The 24,294-nt window shown below is 37.9% G+C and overlaps 1 protein-coding gene across 2 annotated transcripts; it reads left to right on the top strand.

Moving 5' to 3' along the window:
- Window positions 1-7,512: 7,512 nt before the first annotated feature.
- Window positions 7,513-24,052, top strand: LOC115623237 (paramyosin, long form). Of its 2 annotated transcripts, XM_030517489.1 has the most exons (10): window positions 7,513-7,892; window positions 8,582-8,638; window positions 12,302-12,388; window positions 12,460-12,626; window positions 14,486-15,357; window positions 15,421-15,548; window positions 16,186-16,298; window positions 22,016-22,535; window positions 22,603-22,698; window positions 22,822-24,052. In XM_030517489.1, exons 1-10 carry the CDS (start codon window positions 7,770-7,772, stop codon window positions 23,296-23,298), a joined length of 2,640 nt encoding a protein of 879 aa, XP_030373349.1. In that variant the 5' UTR covers window positions 7,513-7,769; the 3' UTR covers window positions 23,299-24,052. The 2 variants fall into 2 exon arrangements, with proteins under 2 accessions (XP_030373349.1, XP_030373350.1); XM_030517490.1 differs by lacking the exons at window positions 7,513-7,892; window positions 8,582-8,638; window positions 12,302-12,388; ... (2 more) ...; window positions 15,421-15,548; window positions 16,186-16,298 and adding exons at window positions 16,558-16,679; window positions 16,736-16,901; window positions 17,285-18,421.
- Window positions 24,053-24,294: the final 242 nt, after the last annotated feature.

Raw genomic sequence — 24,294 nt, 5'->3', positions numbered from 1 at the left:
CAATTTTACATAGCTACTTGATAAAAAATTTTGCTGAAACAATTAAGTTGACATTAATAATCCGAATAAATTATTATTTTGATACTTAAAAATTCCGATGCAGTTTATTATTTAGCTGAAATTCTCTAAAACAAAACAACATTATGTTTGAAATTGAATGCTCCAGTTCTATGACAAAAAAAAAAAACACTTCAAAATTAAAATCTCCTCTACATCATACAATTAATAGCCATTTTATGGATTATGAAAAGTATTGAATATTATTTATTTTCTAATTGAACAAATTAAGACATTAGCCCTTCATAGACTTGCGATCGAATATGCTCGAAACCCGTTCAGTTCTATTAATTTGGTAGAATGTCAAATATGTGCCACAATATTTATTCACAATTATTTAAATAAATCTCACTACAACAGCTTCGAGGTAGACATTAATAACATTGCAATTGAATTTATCGTCAAATGACGCAAACTTATTTTTGATGAATAATCGCTTTTGCCAAATAATATTAATGTCCACTATAGTATGTATATGTGGCACAGCTTAACTGATCAGAACGAGAAACGAGGATGGACTAAGAATAAGTGTGCTAACTTGATGGATTTCAAAATTTTCAGAAATTTGAAATAATAAATAATACTTTATTTGATACTAGGGAACCTACAGAAGTATGCAGTGTTCAATCTATAATCAAGAAAAAGGGCACACGCTTGAATATTTGAAGATGCCTAATTGCTTATTTAAGTCCAGTCTTGAAGAATTTAAAAAAAAACTGAGCGCCCTTTAAGGTTTTAAGATTTTCAAACGGATTAACTAATTATTTTAAAGTGCAATTTCTCATGTGTGCGATGCACTCTATGGAATTGAAATATGTGAGATATCTATAGTTTATAAGTAAAAGTTTTTGGAAAACTGATGTTATGCTTCTGTGATCATGTGTAGTATTTCGTTTATATTATCGAATAACTATAGTTTTTCAGCAGCAGTTGTTGCTTTCAAAGCATCACTCATCGAAAACATTTTGATTAAAATACACAAACATATAAATGAAGATAGGTAAGAATATAGTATATTCAGATATATGTGTGTGAGTGTATATATGTACAATGAAGGCACTTCGGTTGTCTTGTAGAGCAGCGCCCACATCGGCGCATATATCATATAGAATATGTCTTCAACCTGTGCGCAAAAATATATGGTATGACTCAGTTTTTTTCAGAGCACACGTCACAGTGTATTATAGGAACTCTACAAGTATGTGCTATATACCCGTAATACTTATAACGACTGCAGCATCAAAAGAGAAATGCTAAGATGTGTCAAATGTGCTTAGCGTCCGAGCGAGTGGGGGCGAGTGGGGGCGCGAGTACAATGCCTATTGACATTACGTGCGCCACAAGGTGGGAGGAGGCGTGAATCATCAGATTTGATTCAAAGTTGTCAACAGGGCGCTGAAACGAAACAACGACAACGACAACAACAACAACAACAAATGGCAGACAGGGTCTTAGCCAAAAATTGCAAATGCGATTATCTTTGCAGTCGAAGTAAAAAATACATTAAGATTGCAGCGCCAGCTGCTGTTGTTGTTGTTGTTGTTTATTTGTGAATGCATTAAAGAGTGTGTATTTTTAGGATTTGTTGGTATTTCTTGCCTAGGTTGTTAGCTTCAGGCATAGCTGTGAGTGTAGAATGTAGAGTGTAGAGTGTCGAGGGCAGCCACCCACATGGAGTGGTTGCCCACTTGAGCAGCTCCATCGCGCACCACTTGCAGTGGTGCTTGAAACGACTCTGCAGCTACTTTGGGGCCACAAGTTGAAAGAAAGGCGCAACAACAAAAGCCTAGAAATGCTTCGAGTGTGGCATGCGAAAAAGTGGCGCGTTGTTGTCAAATGGGGCACACTTTATAAAGCAGGAAAACACCTCATCTAGTATGCATGCCCACATGCCGATCTATATATAACTGCACACACTCCGACTATGCACACGAGTGTGTATATCTGACTATATGTATATATATATATAAGTGAGTGTATGTGTGTGTGTGTGTGTGTGATCATAACAATTTTGACCCAATTTTATGCCGCTGGCACACACGAAACATGAAACACGCATAAAAAACAAGCAACGAGCTTCGAGCAACGAGTGATTTCTGCCTTTAGCCTGACGTTGACGGGTATGGTGGTGGTGGTGGAGGTGGTTGTGGTGTTGGCGGTGGTTCCTCCTTCTGGCTTCTGGCTGCTGGCTGCTGGCTTCTGCCGCCGGCTCCTCATCACTGACCTCAGCGCAGCTGTAAAATGCTGGGCAATGAGGCGATGCAGTGCCGCCCATCAAAAGTTGATGCGGAAATAAGCTCAAATGCCTCCCGGCCTACCCGTCTGCCTCATTGCCACTGATTGTGGATTTGAAAGTTAAAGTCAAGTCAAGTCATTTCAGGTATTAGCGATTTCAAATTTGCACACCAGAAGTTTGTGGAACGTATTTATGCTGATTCTTAACTGAAATGTAAAACAGTTTTATCGGTCTCTCAGAATACATACACATGAGCAGAGCAAACAAATTTGATACAATAAATTGGTTCAGCAAAAGCTAGATTAAGTTTAATTAAAGCCAAATGAAAATTAACATTAGAAATGGTTTACTTTTGTTTACAATTTATATATTTTTTGTAAATAATTTCATATTTGAAGGACTCCTCTGCAAAAAAGTTTCATTTCAATTCTTGATAGTTTGATTCAAGAATTTGTGAAATAAATTGTGTTAAGCATGGATGCCAGTAAGGCATATTTTACAATGTATTGAAAATGTAAGCAATTTTTTTTTTGACCCCGATACAGCCTTGCATTATGCCGTGGAAAATTGTAATAAATGTTATTGCTAAAGCTAAAATTTGCCCTAAAATATACTTAAAACACTTAAAAAAGCTGCCTTAAAAAAAAAAAATTTATGTATGGGTTCCACATGAATTATGGCAATAAAACAGCAGCTAAAACAGTGTCCAAGCCGGGACAACAATTCTATCTTTAAACATAAGATGGTTTTAATGCATTAAGTATTACCGCCTTTTTCTTGGTGACAAAATAATACATTTTGTGAAGGATAGGACATGTTATTCAGCGGCAAGGACCAACAAGTGGCTCAATAAAATGGGACATATCTTGTCTAAAATTTCAAAAGTTAACATTTAGTTCAATACGACTAAAAATTATTGGTATATTCATATTATAAATAAGCATCTCCAAGTCCTAAAATTTGCTTCAAAAAAGCCTTGCTCACAACTTCTTAACTGAAAATACACATTATTATTTAATATATTCACTAGTTTGTAAGGATAGCAGTGAGGATGTCCCCTCTCTGTTCACTTTAACCATTTAATGGAAACCTGCACACGAGTATGTTTGAAATACTTTTCACACAAAAGAGAAAGATATGAGACTTACAATAAAGTTCTACATTCCACATCTCAGCGATTCGATTGTTTTGCACGAAGATAGGAAGTGTGTGTGTGTGTGTCTATTTTTAAATGGCTTATTTATTTTATCAAGCCAAGTAATAGACAATTTTCTCATCTATACTACAAGTATGTAGGTGTGTGCGTATTTGCCGTGTTATTTTTAAAATATTACACATTCCAAAATGTGGCAAACGCAAATGTTTTGCTCTGTTAGCAAGTGCATATACCTACAAGTATAATAAATAACACTCATTCTATTATATATGTAGACATCTAGAAGATACGAAAATTTCACACAAAATGGCCAAGTCAGCCAACTATATGTACACGTTCCTAAATATATATACGAGTATATGTAGGTACAAGTATATAGGTGTGTATCCACTCAGGTGAAATGTGTGTGGAAAATGAACATGATTATGAGCAGACTAAAAAAAAAAAAGGCACAAGAAGAAAAACTTTAAATTCAGTTGCTAAAAATAAGCGAAAAATCATTTTTAAGTATATTTTTTTTATTAAACATACATACATATGTATGCACAGATGTGTGTGCGCACCAACAACAACTGCAACAACTGCAACAACAACAGCAAACACACAGGTAGAGATCGTGCCGAGACAGTCGTCCGCGTTCCGGGCCTTTCACTCAAAAAGCTTTTGGAAAATTGAGCGCCGCAATATTGTTTTTCACTCGAATGTTACAAAATTGTTTAATAAAGCGTATCGCGCTGGCTAATAGACAGAATCTGTGCAGTTGCTTGCCAATTTGCGTTTTTTATTTCTCGATGTTGTTAATCTGTTATTCCCCATTTGCTTGGCCATTAAATAACAATTGTAAACTGACAACACATTGTCTCTGATGTGGCGGAAAAACAGAAGCAACAAGAACAACAAACAGACTCTTAGCATTGCCAAGGATTCACTCAAAACGCACACCACTTGATATTAGCAATAGTTTTCCCTCTGTTTATGTTTTCTTCTCTTTTTATCTTTTATATTTTGTATTTAGTGTATGGCGGGGTCGGAGAGGTTTAAGGGGCGGCTAAAATATGTTTTTCGATGCCAAGAGTCAAATATTTCTTGGCAGACTTTATAAATAATTCAAATTGGCTGCTAACGCAGACGATTTTCAATTCGAATAAAGATTATGTACACACATTTTTATGATTTTCATTTATTTGCAAAAATGCTGTAATCTTTTCAATACAAGTATAAATAGACTTGCATCTAGTATAATATAATATTCCAGATTTTACGTAGACTATATGAATAAAGGTAAGAGCCTTCGTCATTTAAGAGAAGTTTCATTTGCCCATCAGATAATCAGAGTTGATTATTGAATCGAAAAATGTTAAACAATTGGGTAAAATTGAGAATAATGTTTTGTTTCGTCACTACTGTTGTAATTTCTCCAAGTAGCACAGACAAGGCTGACAACATAAAGTTGCCCTGTGGCATCGGTTTTCTTCTTAACTCAAAAATTGGTCTTCACTGGGCGCTCTGATCTATTCAGAGTCGTGTGGGACCACTACCTCATGTGTATACCAAAGGGCCAGAGTCAGTCCATTACTTCCTCATGACATCAAAATGACATCAGATTTTTATATCAAATGAATCTTTCCTCATGAAATATAAGCTTAAATATTCTCTAACCTCCAGATAAGGTATTTTAGATGCGGCCAGTATAGCATTCTTTCATGTCCAGGATAGTCAGCATCAATCTACATAGTTCTCTTCATATCTGCACTTCTACAAACAAAATAAGATTTAAAGCTTTAATTGAACTCATTGAAGTTTTATTGTTCTTCTCCCAACTTTTTTTTATAGTTTGCGGTCTTTGAAACACTTAAAAACATTTACGAATGTCCATATGTTTTACTCCAAAAGGGCCTTGCTTTTGAGCATTCATAAAAGTGACTTTAAATATTTGGTGTATATATTTATATTTTGAAACAAATATTTCGAGACACTTAACCTACATACTTACTTAGTATGTTTGATGTATGGTCAGGGACTTAGATCTCTTTAGTATCATTTTATGAGCTTTGTTTAGTGGAATGGAAATGAAATTTCAAAATACATCGCATGTCTCGCTTTATGGGTTCATAAATTATCGCAACAATAAGAAAGATTAGTCAGCCACGTTTGTATAAAATGGTTATTTATATTTTTTGAAAAATAAAGCACAATATAAGTTAACAGGACTTAAGTTAATAGGGAATAGACCAAGTTGGCACTGTGGAGCACCGAGAAATATTAATTAACAATTATTCCATGAATACAAACACAATTGTGCACAACTGTAATTATTGAAATGTGTTTGGTAACTGCCACTATATAATTGGGTCTATTACACTCCAATGGATTGCCCAGATCTTTCGGCAAGCTCTTGTATGCGTGAATGAATGTTTTCCTACATCAACACTTGATGAAAAGTGGCATTTTATTTAAAGACTTATGAACTGATCTCCTTTAGTTTACTTTTCCTTTTATTTATCCTCATGGAACTCTGATGCTATCTTAGCTATGGTTGGTATAAATTTTCTTCAAATGTAGAATGTTCTGGCAACTATATTCGTGTGAGAGCAACTGCTGCTCCCAGGCTTTCAATCTTTTCTAAAATCTTTTGTTAGAGAGCTCTTCTCAGCTTCGATAACAGTGGAAATAGCGAAGTAAAATATTAAGAATTAATCATCTCATAATTGCAAATTGATTATTCACTGTAAGTTCTTTGTGTAGTGCTTGTGGGAGTTTTAAAATTTCTCTTACTGGCAAATATTTCTTGAAATACTTATCTATATGATTTCATTTAGCTTGGATTACTCGAAATCGATTGAGCTTTGTTTTCCGAAATAGCACATTTTCCGAATTAATTTCAATGCCATTTTATTTGGGACTTTTTCATAGCCCATGGGTATTAAAACACGAATAACTCATTTTGTAGGAATCTCGCAATATCTGCAAATCGATTCCGACTTGATTCGATCGAAATGGAATTGAAAATGTTTTACCAGAAACGTACGCTGTTTTAAACAAACTATACCTTCATTTATACAACTTTTTATAGAATATGTAATAGTAGTTAAGTCACGTTAGTGAGTATGGAATCAACCAGTAGGTTCTGTCAAATAATCTCCCTAGACTCTAGCCCCGAACTGGCGTCGACAAGCGAACTGCAAAATGTAAAACTGAACAAATGTGCGTTATCGGGGGTACGTGCATAAAAAATGTATATGCAATGCCAAAATAGAATGTTAATTTAAAAAAACCTTCAGCAATGCTATTAAATATGAATTAGCAACACGAATATTTGAAATAAGACGCCTTGGGAAAAACAAATAAAATTAATAAATAATTATAAATGAAAAACTTGATGATGGCAATTGCCCAACGGAACTCTACTATAAAAGCATCGTACGCATAGTTTCCAATAGATCTTGCTGTAGATACTAAATGAAAAGTATATACGAGTATATATATATATATACACACATTAACAGATAGATACACACGGCCAGAAGATACGCCTGAGAGGCAAATAAATGACACAGGCTAATTACAGGTAAGAGGAAAAACTCAGGCAGAACAAGAAAAACAGAAGCGTTGAGTTTATTTTCGTATGTCGAAAGGAAAACTAGCGTGAAAATGCCTTCACACGAAAGCCAAAGGCAAATCCAAAGCCAAAGCGAGCAAGAAGAGCCAAAAAGCAAAATCAAAGAATTTTCCACACAACTGAGCAATTAACACACAAATCGGCACTGGCCCGATCCCGAACCCGACTACGTGTCCGAGTCCGATTCAGAGTCCGATGCCGATGCCGATGCCGCTGCCGAGTGCCTTGAGTTGGGAAAAAACTCACTCAGGAGGAGTGAGGCAGCTACGAAAATAAGCGCCCAAAAAAAAAAAAAAAAGAAAAAACTGAAAGCACACTCAAAAAGCCGAACCGAACGTTCAAAAGCGATCGAAAAACGAACTCAAGCACCCAAGACTTTGGGGTAGAAATAGAAGAAAACACTGGCGACCAGCGGCCAAATAAACGAAATACTCTTTATTCGAACGACAACGGGATCTCTTGTTCAGTAGATCACCAGCCTTTCTCCGACGTTTATTACGAATTTTTTCGGTGACTCGGTGACAACTACAACACATTGCGTGCTGCTCTGCTGTGCTGTGTGTCCGTGGAGATTTTCATCTGAAATTCAAATCATTTAAATTTAAAAAACAAATATCAATATTTATTCATTAAGCGCGCCTATCGCGTAACGAGCCAATCCATCAATAACTGATTAAGCAAGAAAAAAAAAATAAGAAAAAATGTCATCATCGCAAGCTGTACGCTCCTCGAAATACTCCTACCGGGCCACTTCGACCGGACCCGGTGGTGCCGATGTTAACATCGAATACATCACCGACATGAGCAACCTCTCCCGCTTGGAGGTAAGATCGTCCACTAGCCTTTGGATATGCAGTACCAGAACCAATAAAAAGGAGCCGCTAAGCCCCTAACGCGTCCAAGTGCCGTTAAAGTGCAACATTTCTAACCTAACTTGACGGGAAGAAATACGTATAAACGAAAAAAAAAACACAAAAATAAAAACTAAAATATATAGCAAAAGAATTCGCTAAAGCAACGAATTCTGCGTCCGCCATATGATGAAATCCAACTTATTTGTGTGTAGAGACTGAAAAAAATCAAATACATACCGCAAAATATCCACTCTCTTTCTCTATATATATATATATTATATATATATATATATATATATATATATATTATATATATATATATATATATATATATATATATATATATATATATATATATATATATGTATGCACATACACATACTCGTAGTATGTATAGATTTGTGCGAGTGTCTGTACGTTGCGTTCTACAAGTATGTGGAAATATAAAATTCGTTTAAGCAAAAATATCTACACAACTATGTATATGCTTCGGTAATATTATGTAATGAGCGCGTTTAAAATAACACCAACACCTCACCTCTACTACTTGTACTTATAAGCCGTGCAAGAAAATTGCTTTGAAAATGTGTTTTCCAACTACGCAAATGTGTATCAAGAATTGAGTTTAAAGAATTATACGCATTTTACATTACTTACAGGACAAGATCCGTTTGCTCCAAGATGATCTTGAAGTTGAACGTGAATTGCGTCAAAGGGTAAGTTAATAACTAATACTCGTATGTGACTAAAAACGTTACAACTAACTACTTAGAACGATGTATTGTATAAGTATTTTTTGGGCTAAAATGTGGGCTTTATTTTATAAGTGAAAGATTGTCATTAACAATAAAAAAAACTTCATAGTTATTCAGAATTCGCTTTCGGACAAAAAACTAAAGTAAACTCAAGAGTTTTCGGCATCACACATAATTTTATCTATTTTCAAATCAAAGCTAGCGATGGTTTAAAATTGTAGCTGAATACATTCAGGGAACATTTTGTAGATCATTTCCAATATTCTAACTGAAGAATCATAAGATTCCTAGCTTATTAATTTTTATTTTCTAATTTTTAATATTTGAACTAAAGGTTCTCTGGATTCATAACTAACGATGACTATAAATATACTTTGAAATGTTAAAAGTTCATATTCTAGCAGTTGACCAGAATGCGATCTTACTTGTAGTTCTAATATTTCTATATTGTATTCTAATTTAGGCATGGGCTTGAAATTAAAGATCTTTAAGAATTAAAACCAATTAACAGTATTGTTTGAGCAAACAAATCGATTTTTTAAAAATGATTAGTTTTATGTTAGCAACACAAACTTACCCATACTATATATATATATATATGAAGTATAAGTTCATATGCAAATTTCACCTGCCACTTCCTCCCAAAACAAACTCAAAACAGAAAGTCAGAGAAAGCCAGCGATGAGGCAATTTTCGATATTTTCGTGTGAAAATGTCACCTAAAAACAGCAGAAATATGTGGTATGGCAAAAAAACGAATAGAAACAAAATAGCAAGGCACACAAAACAATAGAAAATTGTTGCATTAGAGAGCAGAGACAGTGGCAGAGGCAGAGGCAAAGGCAGATACAGAGTCGGAGACTGCGTCTGCGGACTGAGATAGAAGGCGTCTAATAATAAATTACCCTTCGAGTTTGTTGCAAATGATAATGATGTGCATTGAACTTCAATCGTGCTTAGCAAATGAGCAAAACACTGCAACAATAACAAATAACAAATAACAGCAACAACAACAGCAACAGCAACATCAACAAAATGGAGGCACAAAGCCAAATCAAGTGATAAATGATTTTGAATTTTTTGTGATTTTGTGATGCTTTGCGTTCACAAAACACTGGCGATGACAACAAAAAATACAAAATACAAAATCAAAAGCAAAATGCAAATTGAAAAGAGGAAAGGGAGAGGGAAGGGGAAGAGGGAAATTGCAACAAACTGAGATGTACTTCATTCAGAATGCGGCGCCTGATCGCAAAGTGTTTTCCTGTTTGCTGGTGGAGTAGTGGCATTACAAATTTAGAAAATGCGCCCGGCCTGGCCTGGGGCCGTCAGGCATTCGACCAGGGCGGACAGCAGATGAGCACTTGCTACCTATACATATATACTCATACAAGTATGATGCTGCTGTTGCTCCTCTTCTTGTTGGAAATTATTTTAATTACTTTTTGCTTTATGGATTAGCACACACACTCACACATTCTCACTCGCTCACATATTCACAAATTCACATATTTATCGTATTCGAGTATACAGCGACTCACACACATAATATGGAACAAAATGGCTAAAATTAGCGCACGACATTCAATACACAAGCAATGATTAAGTTAACAAAAACAACAAAAATATGAAGAGCCAAACGGCAGCAACAGCGGTCAAAAGAAAGGAAAATAAAGTAGCAAACGCTACGCTGAGGAAATCAACACACCACATACCTACATACACACATAAATTTCTATACCTATTTACACACATGTGCACATACATACACATATAGTCTACCTATATGGTAGTGTATATGTATATGTGTGTGTGGTATAGATCAAGAAAGCTAAAAGTTGCCCAAGCAAAAGCCACATGTACAAAATTTGTTGGCAGCCACGCAGCTGAAATACACGTACATACATATGTGTTTGTGTGTCTGTGTGTGTGTGTGTGTGTGAGTGTGTGGGCAAATTAAATAATTTTCTTGCACATTAAAATTTTTCACACCGCAACAAACAGCGCCATGTCTGTACAATACACAATTTTTATTTATCAGATACACATGCCGTAAATGAATTCAAATAAGTATATCAGACATTGTTGCACAATAGCACAGGGGAGGGCTACGATGAGGATCCTTAGAGCCCTAGCAAAATAGTTTCGACGCCTTTTTCATAATGCGATTTTCTGAAGCACTTTCCATCGCAAGTCTCCGTTTCAGAACCAAACATTTTGATATAATTCCATTGCACATTAAGACCAGGGAATATTACAAGAGGATATTAGAATACTAATGAGAAACACAAGTTTTACGTTTCAGATGATTTGTTTCTGTTACAAAAATATGCTTCACAGAACTCCATTTCTTTTTACAATCCTCACATATAATTCCATTTGTTATAGTTCTTCATTTGTCCAATAAAACTACCAACAACGACATAGCGAGCTTGCAATCTTTTGAAGCTGTCTGAACATCTTTCAAATCGAAATCTAGTTTTCTTGTCGACACTTTTTCTCCACTTTAATACAGTGTGTTATTATTATTATACATTTATTATACCAGCGCATATATATGTTTTTAAGTCTTAATTTCACGTGTTCGTTGCAAATCCTCTTCAGTCGTTTCCTGCACTTCAAATTGTTTATCGCTCGCTTTCTAAGTTTTCAAATATTGCTTATTGCTAATTAGTTTGATCGATAATTTTCAAAACGTATTCTAAAGCATCTCATCCTGGACTTTGAACACATTCCAAATATTGTTCGGTATTTTAGTCAGGCTTCCTCATTCCTATACTACATACAAGTATTTGTTGTTTGTCGTTTTTCATCGTTTTTACTTATATAGTCTATAAAAACTGAATCTATGGCAAATTGCACCCACACCCACCTACACCCACACACCTCAGAGGCTACCGATTCCATCGTTGATTTGCAAAAACATTGCGTTTCGCGGAAAACAAAAAGAAGCGCATAAAATTCCATTTAATTGCGCTTTGTAGAGACTAGAGACGACGCCGAGGAAATGGCGGCAAATGGCTCTAATTGGGTCAACACCAGGCAACAAAGCATAATAAAAATGTTGCCGTTCCACAGAAATGCGTCGTCTAGATGTGTGTAGTAAAAAAATTGCAATTCGCAAACTGCCTTTTTGGAAATGCAATATGCACGACTATAGGAGCCATTTCAGATGGCCCAGAACAGAACTGAGCAGAACGGCCAACACAGTTTTGTTCACCAACTATAGATTTGATATATGGTCGGCAATACGAGTAGCTATGCTCGTCGATTTTTCCCCATTTTTTGGCACTTTGCCGTTTGTTATTTTAGGTGTGCATGTGCATAATTATTTCTGACTGATTAATATGATTTATATAGTTTATGGGCCGTTTGAGATGCCATATAATGCATAATGACAAACAGACATGCGTGTGTGTGGGATGCTCACAATTTTTCGATTATGAAATACGTTAGCGAGACAGAACCGAAATTATGAGCAGCTGGGCAGACTCTAAAATAGAAAATGTCTGAAGGTAAAATAAGTAGATATGGTATACAGATTTTAACTCTATGGGCACTAATCCTGAAACCCTTTACTGTTTGGTAAACTTATCAATGTTCTCTCCTTGAATCCAATCGTAGATCGAGCGCGAGAAAGCTGATCTCAGCGTGCAGGTCATTCAAATGTCCGAGCGTCTTGAGGAAGCCGAGGGTGGTGCTGAACATCAAGTGAGTACTCGATTTTGAATATTGAATTATCAATTAATTAATTGATGCTTTTTAATATCTTCTATATTTAGTTTGAAGCCAATCGCAAGCGTGATGCTGAGCTCTTGAAGCTGCGCAAATTGCTTGAGGATGTTCATCTTGAATCTGAGGAGACCACCTTGCTTTTGAAGAAAAAGCACAACGAAATTATTACGGATTTCCAAGAACAAATTGAAATCCTGACGAAAAATCGGTCTAGGTATGACAAAGTTCAACCAAATCCCAACAATGCATGCACTGCTGACCTAGAAAATGCAAACAAGACAAGAGTGATCGCCACAGCCGATCATCGTGTTGACGATGATGGAGTGGCGTCAGCTGGCGTTGACTTTTCAATGTCTTTAGAGAATAATCGGCTTATTGTTGACTTGCCAAGTAACGCAAACAATCAGCTTATTAACCTTGCTAGCTGCTGCTGACCCCAAAATAATGAGAGAGAGAAGAAAAAAAATGAAGAAAGCATGGCAAGACGGCCAATGCCTAAGCTAGATCGCCCCATAAAACAACAATTCATCAAAATGGCATGACAAGTAGCAGCAGCGGCAAAAAAGAAATGAAAACACAAAAAGTTGTTCTGTTTATGCCGCAAAAGAAAAGCGAACGAAAAGAAGAAAATATTAAACTTGCATGGCTTGCAAGTTCTATTGACACAATTTGTGGGCAATATGTTTGCAATAATAAGCAAAATTCTCGACTCGCTCGTTCAACGATCGACGATCGACGCTCGCGGCTCGCTGCTGCTCATATTTCCAAATGAAAATATCCAAAAATAAAATTTGTGTATGGGAATTTCAGAAATCGTTTCAAAATTCAAGGCTAAGCTAAATGAACGCCCACATAGCATTGCCACCATACTCTCGCAAGCTCTTGCGAACACACGGCGTATACGCAATGCACAAAAGTGCACTCAAAACCTTATGCCTTAATAAAATCGCATCGGATTATTAATTTGCAGACTTGTAATATGCACATTCGTTAGTTCGTTGGGACCACCGCCCTAAGTTCGAGGCACCTACGAGTTTGCGCATTTCCCCCAATTCGGCCGATCAGCCAGTTGGCTCGCTCTATCTGGCTAGATACAACTTTTGTCAGAGCTTTTGCAAAAGTTCTTTTTCGAACAACATTTTCCCACGTTGGTTTTTCACACGCACGCATCGAAAAACATATGTTCCCTCTATGCCAGAGGCGGCCACAACAAAAACAACTCAAACAACAACAGCAACAGCAACAACAACAATAATAGAAGCAATGAGAAACGTGCATATTTTGGCATTTATTTTTAGAAGACAATTTTTGTTGTTGTAAATTTTCATCTACATTCTTGAGTTGAGTTGAGAGGCGAGAAAAATATAAGCAGAAAATCAAGTGTGTGTGAATGTTGTTGCTGTTGTTGTTGTTGTTGATATTTCCTCTCATTTGCGCCGACGCCGAAGCCAAATATGTCTTTGATTGAATCATATTCAAAATCTAGTCTATGTGTGTGTGTGTGTGTGTGTTATTATTGTTGTTGTTGTCTCTTTTCGTCCAATTGAACTTTATGGAAATTCGATACGTTTTTGCTTTTTCATCTTTGAAGGTGGGAAAATGATTTTCCTTTTGGATTTGCATACGTGAAAATAATTTCTTGGCCTTTTCACGTATGTCAATGCAATAACGAGCACACCCCGCAAAATGTGGAAAATGTGGAAAATGAAAAATGTGCGAATATTTAAGTTTAACCTCATGACTTTCTTTCTATGAATTGGAATTTTAGCCTGCTTTATAACTTTTACGAATTGGCAAAGCTTTCTGCCCATTTAGCCAGCCATTAAAGCTTTGCAGTTTGGAAGATCGTTCCAGCCTTAGCTTTTTTTCTTGGCATCACAAGGGGAGAAAAGCTTCAAAGCTCACATTGCATGTTTCCAGACTAAGCTTCCTTAGCTTACGCTCAAAAGCTTGATCGCATCGCCAAAACAAAAAACAAAAAGAAAAAGAAAAACAGGCCTAAGTATTATCTTCTTAGATTGGAAAACTTGAATTTCACGGTTTTTTGTGTGTGTTTTTGAAACTGATTTGCAGAGCCGAAAAGGATAAGGCCAAATTCCAGGCCGAAGTCTACGAGCTGCTCTCCCAAATCGAATCTTACAACAAGGAGAAGCTTAGCTCGCAGAAACACATCGAAAGATTGGAAATCTCCATCACCGAGCTGAATGTGAAAATCGAGGAGCTGAACCGCACCGTTATCGATATTACTTCGCATAAATCTCGCCTCTCGCAGGAGAACATTGTGCTGATCAAGGACGTCCAAGATCTCAAATCCCAATTGGACACAGTCTCGTTTTCCAAGAGCCAGGTCATCTCCCAGCTGGAAGATGCTCGCCGCCGTTTGGAAGACGAAGACCGTCGTCGTTCAATGCTCGAATCTTCATTGCATCAAGTTGAGACCGAATTGGATTCGATTCGTCTTCAACTCGAGGAAGAGTCCGAAGCTCGCATTGACTTGGAACGTCAGTTGGTCAAAGCCAATGCTGATGCCACTTCATGGCAGAACAAATGGAATGCCGAAGTGGCAGCACGTGCTGAAGAGGTTGAGGATATTCGTCGCAAGTACCAGGTCCGCATCACCGAACTGGAGGAGCACATCGAGACATTGATTGTGAAGGTCAACAACTTGGAGAAGACAAAGACCCGCCTGGCCAGCGAAGTCGAAGTCCTGATCATCGACTTGGAGAAGTCCAACAACACCAGCCGGGAATTGCAGAAGGCTGTCAACACCCTCGAGAAGCACAACGTTGAGCTCAAGAGCCGTCTGGATGAGACCATCGTACTGTACGAGACCAGCCAGCGTGATCTGAAGAACAAGCAGGCCGATTTGGTACGCACCGTGCACGAACTGGACAAGGTTAAGGATGCCAACAACCAGTTCGCTCGCGAGAACAAGAAGTTGGGCGGTAAGCTTAACCCCCATAAACCTATTTCCAATCAGATCAGGTAATAGCTGTTGAATTTTCTAGATGACTTGCACGACGCCAAGGGTGCTATCAACGATTTGAACCGTCGTCTCCATGAACTCGAATTGGAGTTGCGTCGTCTGGAGAACGAACGTGATGAACTGACTGCCGCCTACAAGGAGGCTGAGGCTGTAAGTAATTCATTACCTTAAGTTCCTAAGCAAATATTTGCAACAATTAGGCTTCAAAGACTTTAAATCAGTCTGTTAAACCTGAGAAGAATTCAATCATTTATTTTAAGAACCGAACTTCTCTCAATGTTCTAGAAGGAAAATAGAGTCTACTAGCTTAGAATCTTTAATTATCGTACATCCCTACAGTAAAGCCTAAAAAGATGAGTTTTGATCAAACATCCCCTCTACAAATAAATTGAGTAATAAGAAGAGTTTGAATTTAAATTCAACCCCAAATAGGGGAAAAGCGGGTACAAATTACAGTTCATAAGACACATTGACTTGGGTAGATGAATAAAGTAATGAGAATGAAATATTATTATTACAATTTTAGAGTCACTTTTCAAATATTATAGGCTAATATTTCAAACATTATAGGCTACCTGCTTTTAGCGCGCAAGTCCGATGTATTAGAAGCCACTGCTTATCTACTAGAACTGGCAGCACTTCCAGGACCACTAAAATGTCAACAAATGTCTCCTGAAGTTATTAATGATAATCACTTTGATCTTTGAAGCTTAATTAATTTAATATGACTTATAAATTGGGTTATTCTATGCCTTCCCTAACTCTTCATCATTCTTCCATCCCATAGGCTCGCAAGGCTGAGGAACTGCGCGGCCAGCGTCTTGCTGCCGACTTCAACCAATTCCGCCACGATGCTGAGCGTCGCCTGTCCGAGAAGGATGAGGAAATCGAGGCCATTCGGTAAGTGGCTTTAGCAGAAAATTGCGCCAAATTGGAAAATACAACAAATGCCAAAGACCTCCCATGAGAAACGCCTCTGTCCCATTGACATATGAAGGCCAAGAGCTTGTCACTTCCTGTGTGCTCGTATGCGAAGTGCTTGTCAACACACAATGAAAGCGACGACGAAATCGCGGAAATAGCAATGAGATAATTAATCGATTGTTTTTCGCAAATCAATTGAAATCTAATTGACCCATTTCATGAAATCAGTACGAGTTCTAAATTCGCGCATTAAGCAACGGACGTTAGTTTTCTAGGCAGCCACAAGAAAACGAAAAGTCCTGTGAGGGGACAGGGCCATCGTTGACACTTTTTGGATTGGACCTAGGCCGTGTGGAAGTATGCAAACGACTGGAGTTACTTGCACACGTTACGCAGTTGGGCATTGAAAGTAGTTTTCTCTATCTGCATTATATTTCGAACAGAAAATTGCGCAGTTGTGACGACGATTACACAATCAATAATTGATTGCACACAAACTCCCAACTAAGTTAGTTAAGGAAGTGACAAAAGCCAGACTTAAGTACAAATGCCGAGAGGGAATTGTGAAGCGTGCAACAGGTAGGTGGCGGATAAATAAATTCCAAGCTGCATGTAATTGTGGGCGTGGCATTGGCGACTATTGTCCGCAAGCTATTGCATAAAATGTTTTGCGATTATGACATAGCGGGGACAGCAGCTGCCAAAAACAAAAAGAAACAAAAATTGAAAAATGAATCAATCAAAGCCAAAAGTCAAGCATTGACTGCCAACGTCGTTGTTGTTGTTGTTGTTGTTGTCGTTGTCGTCCTCGTCAATGCTGATGATGTTCTGTTCTGTTCAGTTCGGTTGCTGCCTGAATTGCTAAACTTCATCAGCGTTGTCGTCATTATGTTCGTTCATACCTTTAGTGTCCGCCTGCCTGCCACAGAAACAGCTGAAAAACAAATGCAATCTTTTTATAGATTTCGACAAATTTGAAAATTTATTTGCGAAGCAGCAGCAACTGTTGCCAAAACTGACAACAACAGCAATAATAACAGCAGCAACAACGTCGACCACAGCGGCAACGACGTCGCCGACGACGACGACGACGACAGCAAAGCGACAAAGCAGCCAGCAGCTCAGCAGTCTCAGTTCTTTTGTAGCTTTAATTAGAGTACTCATATTCTAAGCAAAAAAAAAACACACACACACACACATCCATACATTCACCCTCTCCTGGTTTGTTGTTTTTCAACCTCCATCTCCCATCTCGCATCTCGCATCTCCCTTGAAATGGCGCTCGCCCTAAAGCAGCGACCCTCACGCTTCCGTCATGCGACCACCACATATGACGACAACTATGGCTACACCATGAATTTCTATCAGCCGATGCTCGACTATTTGGATGCGAAGGCAAAAGGCCTGAAAGTGCAGCAGCCACATCTGCCTTGGGTGAGCGAGCGGGGTCTCAAGCAATATCGCTCCTCGAACGCGGTACGCCAGTATAATGCCGATGAGATTGTACGCCTGTCGCGCACCTGCGCCGCTCGCGCCGACGAAATTCTGCTTAGCTTTCGGGCACAGAAACGCACGCCGTTCAGTGTTCAGAAGCTTGTCGACGCAACGCGTGTGGCCAAGCACATTGAACCGGACACAGTTGTCGAGAGATCGCGTCAACGCCGTCGTAGACGTCAGGAGGAGCTCGAGGATCTGATTAAGCAAGATACGCTCAAAATACTCCAACGCATACGTAAAATCGAGCTAGATAACGAATTTGACAAGATGTCCGACGATTTTAAGCGTTCGATTCGCGGCAAGTCCGCGAGTGCCATCGCCCAAGCTCTGCTCTCCGAATCGGAGCGGAACATCAAGAGTGCCAAGAAGGAGGAGGAGGACTACATTGCCCAGACCATGATACGTTCGAGCCGTGCCACCTCGCGCTTGCGCTCCACCTCACCCGAGGGCGGACAATTGCGAGCCCACGCCTTGCACATCGAACTGATGGATGACCGTCTGGTCGACAAGCTCGATCATCGTGTCTCCTCATCGCTCCACAACGTCAAGCGTCAGCTCTCGACCCTCAACCAACGCACCGTTGAGTTCTATGCGGATTCCAGGTGCGGTATAGAGGATAAGTGCTGGGTTTGTCGCAAAGTTTTGCGCACACATCCCAAGCTCAAGGACTATAGTTATATCTATTGGAAGCATTGAGCCATATATAGTTGTCTGTGTGTGTGTGTCTGTGTGTGTGTGTCTGCAAAAGTGTGTGTCGCTTGCCTTCACAAATTCCCCAACGAATTGTCATAAATTCATCGACATTGGTTCCCCATTTCTCTTGTTTGTCGTCTGCAATTCAATTCACAAACAACCAACAGCAACAATAAATATTATCTAGACCTTTTAGCCACGATTTGAATAAATTGCGAACATTTTGAATTGTAGCTCAATTTTGCCCACGCATTATACTACACGTATACATATACAACTATGTCTGTCCGTATCTCTTTCTGTACTCGTATGTGTTTGGCGCAAATTGCAATTTATTTTTGTTTTCTCAGCCATTTGTCTAGCCTTTTTGTAATGCTGCTGTTTAATTTGTTGTGCACATTTGGTTTGCGACCATCTCGCCCTATGTTCTTTGATACTACATCGGGCAGTATTTCTCTCAGTGTCGTTATGTTTACGCGTCTATGAAACATTCAGCATTAATCTGCGCGTTTCTGTCTAGCTTAATTACATGAATATGTTGGGTAGACAGCTGAAAATCTCATGAACTAAAGCTACTTTGTAGCTGATGTTGCCATGAAAAGAGATGGTGGAACTGTTATTATTATACTTGCTCTAAAGAATGAAATACTAATGAAAAGAATGAAGCACATTTCCCTATCCTTAGAATTTTCACTTGTCATAAAATTAATGATTTGTGTTCGGTATTGACCTGTCAATACTTGTAGTTCTAAATCGCTGTTCTGGGAGATTCTTTTTTCAAAATGGTCTGTTAAACTTATTCCAATCTCAATAAAATCTACTATTTTAAATAGGATATCGATACATTTCTAAACTATTACGAAAACTAAAAATACACTTTGATTAATGAATGTTAAACCAGTAGCAATCCAGATTGATACAATCTTCGTAGCTCTCATAATTTTTTAGATGATCATTTAGACTCTTTCATTTCTCAATAAAAAAGGCAATTAAAAATGAGAGCTCAATATGTATTTAAAGTAATATGTAGAAGTTTTTTAAGCCTCTCAAATCCCAAAGCCCTCATTAACTTTATCTCTGTTAACTGTTTAACTTTGAAGCGTTGAAGGCTTTTAGACCTCTTTCTTTTAGACCTCTTTCTGAAAGCATTATCTTTAAATTTGTCAAACTCTAATACATGACTAAAATTGTCTTGAAAATCCTCATATATTTTGAATAAGCGTAGTCTTTGGAATTAACCTCAAATTTCTGCAGAACCCAGCATATATACGAAAGTCTGAATTCTTGAACCTTAACACATCTTGGACTAATACCGAAGAATCTTGAATAAAGAATGACAACACTTGAATAAGCGTAGTTTTGGCATTAAGCTCCAACTTCTCAACAACACAGAAAATTTACATTACAACAATTTCTTCAATCTTCAACTTGTTATTTACACCTTAATTCTACACAACTTTAATCTTCCAAAACAGTCAGAGACATAGACTAGAAATGATCGCTTTTTCTGACTACTCGTACAATCGTCTGCTGTCTTAAGTCATTAATTATGTTCTTAGAATGGTCATTATCTTTGCATAGAACATACTCGTACAATGCTTTGCTGCTTTTAAGTTCTCAAGCAAAGTGACAATAATCTTTATGGCACAGGCCAACAACTACCGATCAAATTTCTCACCCACACATTGGCACCCATTGGCATTGTTTGATGTGTCCTTCAAAAAATGAAATTTATTTTATTTAAATATCGCAAGAAAAAAAAAGAAAATAAAATAAAACTGATGCGCATGACAGCAAGAAGCCAAAATCTGAGCGCATATTTCTTGCGTAGACAATACCAAACGATAAACATTGAAAATGTAAAAACACACAGCGTGCAAGAACTTGTGAAAAACATTAAAATTAAATGAAAAATACTTACGTTCGCAAACAGAACGCAGCAACAACTAAATACCTTGGCACGGCGACAACAATGAGCGCATAGATTAAGTAACCAAGACGGCCAAAAGAACTAAAACTGAAAGAAAAAGAAAAAGAAAAGGCAAAAATCAGACATCAAAATGAAGATATAATACAAGTATGTGCTAAATTCTATTTAATAGTATACAATAATTTCAAGCAAAGTTATTAAGAGCATATACTTGTATATGGCGAGAAAGTTATGATCATGAATTACAACTGATATCAATTCCACAAAAATAAGGAATAATTCATTTAAAGATAGCAAAGTATTGATGTCTTTCTTGTCAAATTTTTAAATCTTATATTCATATTCTTTTTTTTAGAGGACATGGTTTTTGATAGTTTTTTAACAAATCCACAGATAACAGATATATTATTTCGTTAAATAAAACTAATTTTTACACAGATTTTGTTTTGAGACAGATGAAAGTCCATATTCGAAAAAAGAACTTACAATTATTGATTGCTAAGAACTTGGAATTTGTCTTGCCGCATTTTTAAAGATACATATAGAACTATTCATATTTAATACTACGATTCACATGATATATAATTTTGTTGTGCTTTTGCGTTGCAAAGTCTTTCGATGATTTAGGCCACTAAATGATTATAAATAAATAGATAGACTTGGAGTGACGTGCAAGGAAATCTATCATCCATGTATACTGATACAAGTCCGATATAGACTCCGGTTAGTTGCACTTTAAGTATTGTATGTGCTTAAACATGCTTTACATCCAACATTTATAAACTATATAAGCTATGCAGTCTCTGAACCCACATTTTTTTAAATGAGTAACGATCAATTGAGTTTCGATCAATTATTGTCTGACTTCTTAGTTAAATGTGTGATAATTCTTCCCTGAATGGTTCTTAAAATGCTCCGCCTTATTATTAGGGAATTGATCATTGACTTCAGCTGTCTTGCATACTATAGTATATAGTTGGACGAACATTACGCCACCTGCAAATTGCCGCAGTGCTCAGCTTGTCAAATGAATCAGCGAATGTGCTTTGTAGGATTGTAAGAAGTCAAAAATGTTGTTGGCAGCTAACGCTCGATTTCAAGAGAACAATTCACCTACAACTAAAATTAGACGCATGATGCAGAAGAACAACAATTCAGAGAAATGTGCGGCATGTGGTGTTAGCTATTTGTGACAAGTTCGATGTCTTTATCAAGCGTATTAATAAAATGCAGCCATCAAACAAACAAATTGCAAAAATGTACATTGTGCGATGGTTTTGACAATGGCGAAAAAAAACCTGTATCGCTTAAAAATCGTCGTTGTCGCCGCAACTCAGGTGTGAGTGCTGAATTGTCGTAAATTTTTGTGGGTCAGACAATGGGCTGGCTACCGAAAATAGCGAACAAAGTCAGCGCCATGGGCGAAAAACACTTTGCAAAGCGTAAATCCAATGTATAGTACTATACTACTATAGTTGAGGTAAATGGCATTTGATTAATTTCCAGCGCAATTATAAGAAACAACCTGTGAATGAGTCTTGTCATGAAATATATTATATGAACCCCCTAATAGCAAGCAGACTTCGATCGAAATCGAGCAGCTGAATGCACGCGTCATTGAGGCCGAGACCCGTCTGAAGACCGAGGTTACTCGCATCAAGAAGAAGCTGCAGATCCAGATCACCGAGCTGGAGATGTCGCTGGATGTGGCCAACAAGACCAACATCGATCTGCAGAAGATCATCAAGAAGCAGTCTCTGCAGTTGACCGAATTGCAGGCCCACTACGAGGATGTCCAACGCCAGTTGCAGGCCACTTTGGATCAGTACGCGGTTGCCCAGCGTCGTCTGGCCGGCTTGAATGGTGAGCTCGAGGAGGTGCGTTCGCATCTGGAGAGCGCCAATCGTGCCAAGCGCACTGTGGAGCTCCAGTATGAGGAGGCCCAGACTCGCATCAATGACCTGAGCACTGCCAATGTCTCGCTGGTCTCGCTGAAGTCGAAGTTGGAACAGGAATTGAGCGTTGTTGCCTCCGACTACGAGGAAGTGTCCAAGGAGTTGCGCATCAGCGATGAGCGTTACCAGAAGGTGTCGGTAAGTCGAGAACTACAAGCCGCTTACGATTTCTTGGCATAAAATTCCCATTCAATTTCCCACTCAGGTTGAGCTGAAGCATGTTGTGGAGCAGGTGCATGAGGAGCAGGAGCGCATTGTCAAGCTGGAGACCATCAAGAAGTCTTTGGAAGTCGAAGTCAAGGTGGGTTTCTATTATGTTTAAAAAAGCTAGAGTGTTGTGAGTTTCAATTGTCAGTCAAAGTTAAAATTTTGTAGTGATAACTTATTATATCTTGGTTAAATATTTATAATTATATTTCTCCAGAACTTGTCCATTCGTCTTGAGGAAGTCGAACTGAACGCCGTTGCCGGCAGCAAGCGCATCATCAGCAAGCTGGAGGCCCGCATTCGCGATTTGGAACTGGAACTTGAGGAGGAGAAGCGTCGCCATGCCGAGACCATCAAGATCTTGCGCAAGAAGGAGCGCACCGTCAAGGAGGTGATTGTCCAATGCGAGGAGGACCAGAAGAACATCATCTTGTTGCAGGATGCCCTCGACAAGTCCACTGCCAAGATCAATGCCTACAGACGTCAACTGTCCGAGCAGGAGGGTGTCTCCCAGCAGACCGTAACACGTGTGCGCCGCTTCCAGCGCGAACTCGAAGCTGCCGAAGATCGCGCCGACTGTGCTGAATCCAATTTGAATCTGATCCGCGCCAAGCACCGCACATTCGTTACCACCTCGACCGTGCCCGGATCCCAGGTGTACATTCAGGAGACAACAAGAACGATCACCGAATAAACTATTAAAGATAACAAATCAATATCATTTTTAAATTTAACAAAAAGCCAACAACAACATCAAGAACAACAAGAACAAACAGCAGAAATGCAGAAATGCAAAAATTTGAGCAGCAAGAAAATTTTGCGTGAGAATTTTTTATAATTTAAATTTTTTTGTGCAACGCGTTGCAAGGCAGAAATACCAATCAATCAATAACAGCAACAATAATGAGAGCCCAGTGGCTTGGCACGCGTCAGATCGTATAGGTTTATCAATATATACATAATAAATATATAACACTACACACTATCTATATAATAATATATATTTTGAAGTTCATGTAATTTAATTAAAATAATGAACCTTAAAGAAAAACCAAAACAATAAAATTAAAACGAAAACAAAAACATATTCAAAAGAGCGAATTGTATTCAGATAGAAGAAGAAGCAGTTAGTTAGAGAGATAGAGAGAGAAAGCGTAGTAGTTAGTAGCTGGAGAATCGCTTGCCAATATCTTTATAGAGAACCACCCTAAAACCAACCTAAAAACCAATCAATCAACCAACCAACCAGCAAGCAAACGAGTTACCACGTCACCAAGTTATTGCTTCTACTTGTTTTTAGTTCATTTTATGTTTAGTAGGTAAATATCTGTGTGCTCGTAACGAATTTTGAATTAAACTATCAAAACAAACTACTTAACTGAGCAATTTCATATTTTTTACTTTGTATTTTGCAATAAAATGAAATTATTCATAATAATAACATTAAAGCGGACTCTACTGATTTCAAAGGGAGAGCAAAAACAAAGCGCCATATAACCAGCATACGATATAGTAAGCATTAAATCGGGGGTGTTAAATGGAATGGAAGACGACTAAAGATCACAATTGTACAAAAAACATCGTATATGCAATATTTTGCTTCCAACGTTGTGAGAGATAATGCTTTTTAGCTCAGATGTGTAATGTCATGTATTTCTCGGTGATACTTCTATATTATTGCTTACCTTAA

The sequence above is a fragment of the Scaptodrosophila lebanonensis genome, unplaced genomic scaffold (assembly GCF_003285725.1).
Source record: "Scaptodrosophila lebanonensis strain 11010-0011.00,11010-0021.00 unplaced genomic scaffold, SlebRS2 tig00000043-arrow-pilon, whole genome shotgun sequence".
Taxonomy (NCBI): Eukaryota; Metazoa; Arthropoda; class Insecta; order Diptera; family Drosophilidae; genus Scaptodrosophila; species Scaptodrosophila lebanonensis.
The sequence above is the reverse complement of the archived record's forward strand: the minus strand, read 5'-3'. Positions and strand labels throughout refer to the sequence as shown.

What these genes read in the sequence shown, in the direction of transcription:
- LOC115623237 (XM_030517489.1), top strand. Translation starts at nt 7,770, where the DNA reads ATGTCATCATCGCAAGCTGTACGCTCCTCGAAATACTCCTACCGGGCC. An exon ending in AGGGTGGTGCTGAACATCAA is followed by an intron (nt 12,389 to 12,459) that starts GTGAGTACTCGA and finishes TTCTATATTTAG; the next exon opens with TTTGAAGCCAATCGCAAGCG. An exon ending in CTGACGAAAAATCGGTCTAG is followed by an intron (nt 12,627 to 14,485) that starts GTATGACAAAGT and finishes ACTGATTTGCAG; the next exon opens with AGCCGAAAAGGATAAGGCCA.